At 43.2% G+C, this 8,514-nt stretch overlaps 1 protein-coding gene across 8 annotated transcripts in view; it reads left to right on the forward strand.

Annotated features, from left to right (window-relative positions):
• Positions 1 to 2,655, forward strand: part of MPP4 (MAGUK p55 scaffold protein 4) — a 397,034-nt gene extending 394,379 nt beyond the window's left edge. For all 8 annotated transcript variants that reach the window (XM_085648977.1, XM_085648979.1, XM_085648978.1 and 5 more), the window contains one exon: positions 1,027 to 2,655. In XM_085648977.1, the coding sequence (XP_085505103.1) occupies positions 1,027 to 1,218 (192 nt within the window). In that variant the 3' untranslated portion in view covers positions 1,219 to 2,655. The remainder of the gene's footprint in view (positions 1 to 1,026) is intronic.
• The last annotated feature ends 5,859 nt before the right edge of the window (positions 2,656 to 8,514 follow it).

Here is an 8,514-nt window from a genome sequence, read left to right on the forward strand (position 1 = left end):
GACTATTTCTATTGTATGTCCCCGAAACCTAGACAGGCTGGGCCACAAGATTGGGTGCATTCCCACATCCAGCGGTAGTCAACTAAAATTCAATTCACATACTCTTACTGTGAGTTGAAGGCTTGTTTTCTTGTTTTCAGATGTTTTCTACAGAGCAACTTAATTTGGTTTTGCTGCTGAGGGGGGATCAAGAGTATTGTACAGCACGTATTCTTTGTTTTAACAGCTTGACTGTGAATTTGTCCTGTACTACACCTGGAGCCACAGACACGTTTTCAAGATTGAATTTGCTTGAATTCGTTTTTTCGTGTAGGCACAGTCTTTTGGCCAGGCTATAGATTCTCTTTACCCTATCAATTTGTGTATTGAGATGTTCAGGTGGAAAATACAGCATTGGCCAGTGCTATTACTAACGATCTGGTGAGCCCCTCATTGTGGTTGGTTGAAGACCTTTCAGATCATGGACTGTTAGAAATGTTTGTTTTGCATTGGGATTGCAGATAGAGCTGTTCACAGGGCATGATCCAAGTTAATGGTGTTATTTCTACCTGAGAGCACCACCATATGCCTCGATTTTCAAGACCATTTGTGCATGTAAGTTCAAATTACATGTGCAAATGATATGTGACAAGTAAAATCTATTCACAAAATGTGTACTTGGACTAGTAAATTAATTTGTTCATGCTCAATATTAACTTCTGATGTTTTAAGGTTGTTTATTAGTAAATCCTTTGACGGGGATGTTTGCCTTGTAAAGTCATACTGTGATGTGATGGGCAACTTGGGGTTGGAGGGTGAAACGGAGATTTCATATGTGATGCAATGTTGCCAAAAGCCGTGGTGTCTCTGTGCTAGCAGGGTCTCTGGTTGCGCCCTAAAATATGGAGCACTTAGAATAGAGCTGACCCCCTGTTCTAAGTGAGATGTGAAATACTGAACATTTAAATTAAGAGTGGATGAAGAAAATAATTAACAATGTTTAAAGTATCCGGTTCATGCTCATTCCTGCTATTTAATTCCTCCTAGGAGGAGGATATCCAAGAGATTGAGGAGTCGGCTAAGAAGATGGAAGCCCAGTATGGTCAATACTTTGACTTGACGATTGTCAATGACAATTTGCAGACTGCTTGTGTCCAGCTTCTATCTGCGATCTGCAGGGCACAGGAAGAATCTCAGTGGGTCCCGGCATCATGGATATGCTCAAGCACTCAACAGTGATGCTGCAGTTCGGAGACATGGTTAAGGGCAGAAACTTTGCACCGGTGCAAAAACAAGGCAAATCCATTTGTGGTAACAATTTTTCATGTATGTGAAATTGTGAAGTTGGAAATGACTGTTGGAACTACACTACATCAGCAACAACATACAGTCAGTGGCGCAGTGTAACCATCTGCAATATGCCATGGCCATGTACTGGTCTCATTAGTTGCATTGGCAACTGGCAAGTAAAAAGGAAGACAATAGATTGCCATCATTTTTCAAATATGGAAGATGTGAGCAAGCGAGAATCAAAATCAGACTGATATAAGTTAGTAAATAATTATCCAAAACCTTGCAAGTTTGCTTTTTAGCAAGAGTGTCTTAATGGGCTGGCATTTCTATGTTGAAATCTTAGTTACTCATGTAAAATGATGTATAAACAATAAATAGGCCATATATTTCTTCCCAATGGCTTTCTGTGTTTTTGCCTTGGTGCAAAAATGTTTCTGCAATATGGACTTCAATTGAAATTGTTACTTTGGCTATAACACCAAAAGCAAAATCTCCAATAAATTCTGCCCTATTTAGTTATAACTGCGCATATTTCCTAAATATAAATCCTTGTTTTATTGTGTTAATAATTCTATTGTGTGGGCTAATAAAAAGCGTGTATGTTCCTGTGTTAGAATTGGTGAGGGATCAGATGAAGGTTATTTCTAGTAATAATCCTGGAACCATGTTACAGGATATAAAGTCTATTTGCACCATGTTGTTGATTGTGTGATTTGGAATGCTGGCATAACTGCATTTGCTACAAACTAAAGCTTTTCACGAGAACAAAACAAATTGATTTCATAATGTTTCTGCTGTGTTTAAATGTTAAAAAAGAAAGAAATAGTTTTCCCCAGTTTTCAAATCTAAATGAAGGAGTTTACTTACTTGTTTGGCTTGAGGAACAGAGCTGCCAAGAACATGGGGCGGCAGTGGCTTCCCCACCCCTGTTACAGCTGGCCTGCTTAATCTTGGGTTGGCTGCAACGTCCTTGGCCAAAGTGATCCTGCTGGCATGGCTGGAGCACTTTCAGTAGAAATGAGCAATGCCAACTGTGTGCCTGCCATGCCACTGCGGCATGGGGGCAGTCAGCTTAGTTTTATGTTTGTTGTTTCCAAAAACAGTGTGTTTTTGTTTTTGGAAAAAACAAAACATAAATGCGTTAATACTCCTGAAGTTTTGTACAAGTGCAAGGAGTGTTTGTTCATTCTTTCTTACACTCCACAATAAACTGCAGCAGAATGTGTGCAGGAGGCAAGTTATGAAATTGTGGGTTTTAGACTTTTTGTGGTAATGTATGTGCATAGCATGAAATATGTATGTCTATTTTTGTTGTAAATGTAACACTATGGTTTATATATGTACCACATTATTATCTCAATTACAATTTTGTAATTGTTAATAAAGAAATTATACTTACGGAGCAAAGCGTTTTAATGGTTCTGGCCACTGAGACTGCCCTCCTTGACAGATTTCTGGCTTATTGAAGTGAGTCCTCACACTGGAACAAACAACTCACCTGCCCACTACTGTGATGACATGTTTCCCAAAGTAAGAACCTCCAGTGTTGTGCATCCACCCTTCTCATCCTTAGAGCTCTCTCATAGGATGCCAGTCCCTTCCCCGGAGTTTTATACTGCGTGACCTTGACTCGAAGGTATCAGAGCACTTTATATGAGCACCAGTTGTGTTACACAAGGACACATTCATTTTTGTTAGGCACAGGAAGATTAAGGGATTTGCCCAGAATCACAGGATGTTGAGCATCATTGCCAAGACTCAAACCCGATTCCCCAGATTTGAGATTAACAGCCCTAGCCCTAGCCCATTTGGCCACATCCTCTTTCTGAAGAGTTTGCAAGAGTCCTTCGAGCCAGATCCACTTGTCTATTTCATCCCCCTCTGTGTATTTTTTAACAATACCCTTGGGTGACCTGGGGTCATAGGCACCACCTGTGATTACCTCTGCTTCTCTGTTGCTGCCACCATGTTCTTGGGGTTTCATCCCTACTTGACCCTTCTCTCATCTAGGTCGTTCACACGTCTCCCAAGGTGGAAAGAAAGTGGTCTGTGTGCTAAGGCCTTTGTGAGGCCACTGGACTAACTTGGTACAGAGTGACAACTTTCTAAAAGATGCTGAACTTTAATTGTGATAGTAAATTTGATCTGGCCATCAGGTTGGGTTCACTGTCACAATTAATTTGATACCTTCCAGTGCCCAGTTAGGTCGCCCCATTCTGAAGTTAGCCAGGCTGGGGTGCCAGCCAGTAACCCTGTGTTAACCAATGGGGCTACTAACTTTTCCTGAGCAAAACAACAATTTTGAAGTGTTGCTGTTAGGACATATGAAAAATACATGCCTTACTTAACAATATATAGCTCTCTGCCATAGGGCTCCATAGGTCTTCCTTAGGAGAAACTTACATATAGGGGTAAGGGAGTGGCTGTTTTGCCATTGGTTCTAATGGCAAAGTCGAACTAGCAGTGTACACACTGCTCTTCCTGTCTGCAGTCCTTTTCCATTTTGTCCTTTGTCACACTCAGGGTGGCACAAACAGTGCTGCAGCCCTGGGTGGACACTCTGTCTTACATGCCCTGGGTACCCTTGCCGTGCCAATTGGGTATAGCCAATTCAACATACACTTTGTAAGGATAAGAACACTGGCTTTGAGGTCTTTTTAGCACGCCTCAGTGCACTCTCAGAGTTGAAAAAACAGCTCCATCAGTCCAAACATGTGGGGGTGAATATGCAAAAAGAGGCACTTCTTTACATCCCCTAGCCGCTGTGATAACTGTAGAGAACAAAACCAGCACCTACAACATTAAAATAGATTGAATATTATTTTAAGGCTCTAAAACAGCACCAGCAACATCTTTCAATACTTTGGTGCTGTGCTTGGCAAGCCCTGTCTTCCCTGATGGTTAATAGGACTGACCCTCCCCAAGAAAACGTTTTAAAAAAGATGAGGGACACTACTGAATCATTCATTCTGATGTCAGGATGAGCCACTACTTAATGTCAAAGATGATGGCGAGACTGAAACATTCTATATACAACTAACATAGCACTAGTACAAAGCGCAATCTATATGTTAAGTTTAGATTAGGAGTTCTTCCAGTGTATTGTTCACTGGCAAGGAATACTAAACAGTACCTAGGAAAGCTGTGTCCTATTGTGATAATGCTACTGGAAAACTTTGTTCTCCCCATTTATCAAATTTCTAGGGGAAAGTTGCTGCTCTAACTGTTTTACAATTTGATGTCCATGATTGTCACAAAGATGTGACCACTTGTGTTCAAACAAGGATCTTACATAAGGGCAGCCTTCCCTGAGCCTGCAATAAGACCACTTAGGGCGGCGGTCTGAAGCTCTCAGACAGTACTGCCCGGTTATTTACCAGTAATTTTAATCATCCTTAGTCTGTTACTTCTTTGCCAAGTCATTAAACATGAGATGATGCCACCTCGGACATGAGAAAGAACAGGAAGTTCAAACCGTGGCTCCACCCAACCCTACCCATAAAAGGCTAGTATGCCCAATTGAACCTCCTGTAAAATACCAAGCCTTTGAAGCTCAGTAAACGCAGGGAAGGTAGGCAGGTTATAATTACTGTGATGAGGATGTAACAGACATGGGGTAATAAAAATATTTGGTAAATAATAAGGCATCATCCATAGGTTCTACCTCCTTGCCCAGTCATTAAACAGAGTGGTTTTAACCATAGTTTTAGAAATTGAAAAACTCTTAAAAATTCTAGCTATTAAGTTTTCATTTTGGCTGCCCATTGAACTCTTAGTGTAGAGATTGTCAAGTTCTTGTCAAAAATACCCTGAAGGAACTGTAAGATAGTAGCAATGCCACAGACTACAGCTGAAACGGAGTTTGAAGCACACCAAAGTTAAAAATTCCTCCAGTGCTTTGTGTATGCCTTTAGTGTAGAGGGACGATAAGCTTTCTGAATGACGTCTGCCAAGTGTTTGGGAATCCCTCTACTCTCAAGCCCTAACCTCGCTATTTCCTGACCAAGAGGGACAGGCACGATAGAGGAAGAACGCCTGAAGTTGAAGTAGAGGTAAGGAAAGAGGAATCTTCCAACACGGTTCCATTGTTATTTCCCTCAACTATGCGAACCATGCTCTGCGAGGCCAACATGTGACTACAACATCAACCCTTTGTTTTCTCTCTAGATTTTTGGGAGTAAACCGGGAATAAGTCAAATTGGTGGGAAGGCACACAGTAGGTGGAGATGAGGCCATTGTATAGAGCGGGCATCCACACCCACCGATTCCAGAGTAGGAAAGCAGGAAACAAAAATGGGAATTAATTGTTGGAAAGGGAGGCAAACAAATTCAGATGAGGAGTTCGAAAACATCTGCAAATTTAGGCAAACGTTACCAATATCAAAGACAGGTCCTGAGAGGTCAGAAATACTCTGCTTAAGAAATCTGCCTCATCTGAATTGTCCTTATTTCTTATGTAGGTAGCTTTCAATGACAGAGGATGGTTGTCTGCCCAGAACACCATCTTCATTGCCACTATATTGAGGAATGCAGATCTTGAACTGCCCTGTCAGTTCACATAGGGACTTACTGTCCTGTTGTCCGTCCTTATTAGCACATTCTGTTCAGAAATTAAATCCTGAAACCCCAAGAGAGCATTGAAGATCATAGACAGTTCCCTCCAATTCGAGGAGGAATTGTTCTACTATTTGATGGGCCATCTTCTCTGAATGGTATAAAAACTGCATTTTGCTCCCCAGCCCTCTCGAATGGCGTCCCTTGATGCAAGGGGAACCCCCGTTCCAGAGAGGCTGGGAGAAGCCACCATAGCACCGCTGATTTTATCTGAGATATAACAGTAATTTTCTTCTCCAAATGCATGCAAGCAGGCTTCCAATATTTGAGCAGGTGGATTACCACCGGCCTTAGTTGCAGATGAGTACACATGACTAGAAAGACACATGATGCCAAATGACCCTGACCCCAAAGCCAGAATCTTCCAGAAACCCCGCCGCAGTCCACAAGTTGTCGCAAAACCAGTATCAACTTTATGTCTCGCTCCTTTGACAGAAAAACAATGTCCAAGTAGGTTCTGAACTGGGCTCCTAAGAAGGTTCGGTCTTAAGTCAGAACAGCCTGACTCTTCTGATTTATGAGCAACCCATGCTTCTGCTGACAATAATGAAACCCTGCCCAACCCCTCAGCGCTTCTTCATGAGAGTCAGCTTGGAGCAGCCCATCGTTCAGATATAGATTAATGTTCCAGCCTTCCAGATGAAGAGAGACAACCAAGGGAGCCATCATCTTCATTAACACCCTCTGAGCGGAACGTATCCTGAAAGGAAGAACCGGAAACTGGAAATAATGACCCCCACAGGCAGAATTATAGGAACTTCAGATGACGGAGGAACATAGTAACGTGCTGATATGCATCCTCTAAATCCATTGCGTTGATAAAGATCCATGCATGATTAGAGGAAGAGGTTCCATCTTGAATTGAATTTTGCTGAGAGCCTGATTTTAATAATCATTCTGTATTTTCTGGATGGTTTTGGGACCACGAAAACTTTAGAATAGCACCCTTCTTCCTCCTTGATTTTGGGAACCGGAGCTACTGCCTTCTTCAGCAGAAGAGTCTCTACATCCTCCCATATAGCTTCCATCGTGACCTTGTCTGCAGGACAGAGAGTCATTATGGTCCCAGTCACTGGGGGAAGAGGAAAGCTATCATGTAGCCTCTCCTTACTACATTCTGGGCCCAGGCATTGGAAGTGGATCTTTCCCAGGCCAGAATTAAATGCCTTAATCGACCTCGCACTGTGAAGGTTCTTCCTTTGGCATAGTCAGGACGGCTGCTGCTTGTTCGGCGACATGGTCTTGGATTTTGGGTTTGAAAGATTTTTGTAGGTCTTGTTCCTCTGTCTCCTGGAGAATCCTGAATACTGCTGTTGTGATTTATTGGAAGTCTGCCGAAGGAGTGATTTCCACGATGACTGAAATTTTCTCCTGGCAGCCACATTAGCACCTTTTGCTATGGTGGAGGCACAAACCAAATCAAAAACAATATCTGAAAGAAACTCTGCCTGTTTTTCAATTCCGAGCACTAACACTGATCCTGGACAGCCCTAAAGAGCTCCTTGACATCGAAAACAAGGAATTGACTAGTGTAAGCCCTGTAAATGCCTGCTGTCATAGATAAATGTGCCCCTGCATAACTCTCCTATAGGGCAGTATCAATCTTTTTTATCAGTTTGGTCCTTAAAAATTGTGTCCTGCTTGATTGAAGTGCACCCAAAACAGGCAACCATAGAATCCAAGACCACTGCCTCAGAAAACTTCTTGTCCCTTACCCTCCTGAAAGTTCCAAAATGCTGGGGACGTGGCTGCCAGCATCAGAGTAGCAAAGGCGGTTCATGTGAGTAATTAAAATCGGGTTCTCCAATTTCTAAATGCCCCTGTTGTATTCTGTGGACTTGCATGGAGTGGGCGGGGAGTGTGTTGAGAAGGCTCGCCCGTTCTCTTTGGTTACTTCAGCCGTGGTTCCTGTGCATGCGAGGAGAGTTGTATCCCGGTCATGGATGTTTGGTTTCTAGTGTTGATTAGGGTAATTGGACACAGGTGTGGACGCGCTCAGTTGGGCATTTTAACACCTTCGCTGCTAGGCCTTTTCCCCCCGTGCTAAGCCTTTTTTTGGCTATTTGGGGTAGTTTGCACTTAGGCCCCTGTAACTTTTTGACTACAAGAGGTATCCACGCCAAATTTGTGTCCTTTTCTTCCAACATCATGGGGATTCTAAAGGTACCCATGGCTTGTGGATTCCCATGGAGGGGACCCAGAAATCAGCCAAAATACAGTAATTTATTTCTTTTCTTTTTGAGAAATGGGATAAAAGTGCTGCAAATGAAAGCGTCTGTTTTTTTCCCTGCAAATGGTATCAACAAAGGGTTTGTGGGAGGAGGAGCCAAGATGGCGACCGGGACGGCAGCGTAGGCTCCCGGCTCTGTGAACCTCCGCATCCCGCACAGATATCCTGCATGAGATCCTTAGCCTGCGCTATATGCCCGTGTTGGTGAATGAGAGCGGCAACCGATCGTGTGACTCCGAAGTTTCTGGCGGCGGTATCGCCAGAGAAATGTCCAGTTGAAGATTGCGGCCTGTGCAACCCTGGAACCGGGACCTCGAGTGGACAACATGGCCGGGCGGCAGTTCAACAACAGCGGCCTTTGATGACTGGGTGGAGTCGGCCTAACCGGAGCGGTGCGA

Source organism: Triturus cristatus, chromosome 3_2, assembly GCF_964204655.1.
Source record: "Triturus cristatus chromosome 3_2, aTriCri1.1, whole genome shotgun sequence".
NCBI classification, from domain to species: domain Eukaryota; kingdom Metazoa; phylum Chordata; class Amphibia; order Caudata; family Salamandridae; genus Triturus; species Triturus cristatus.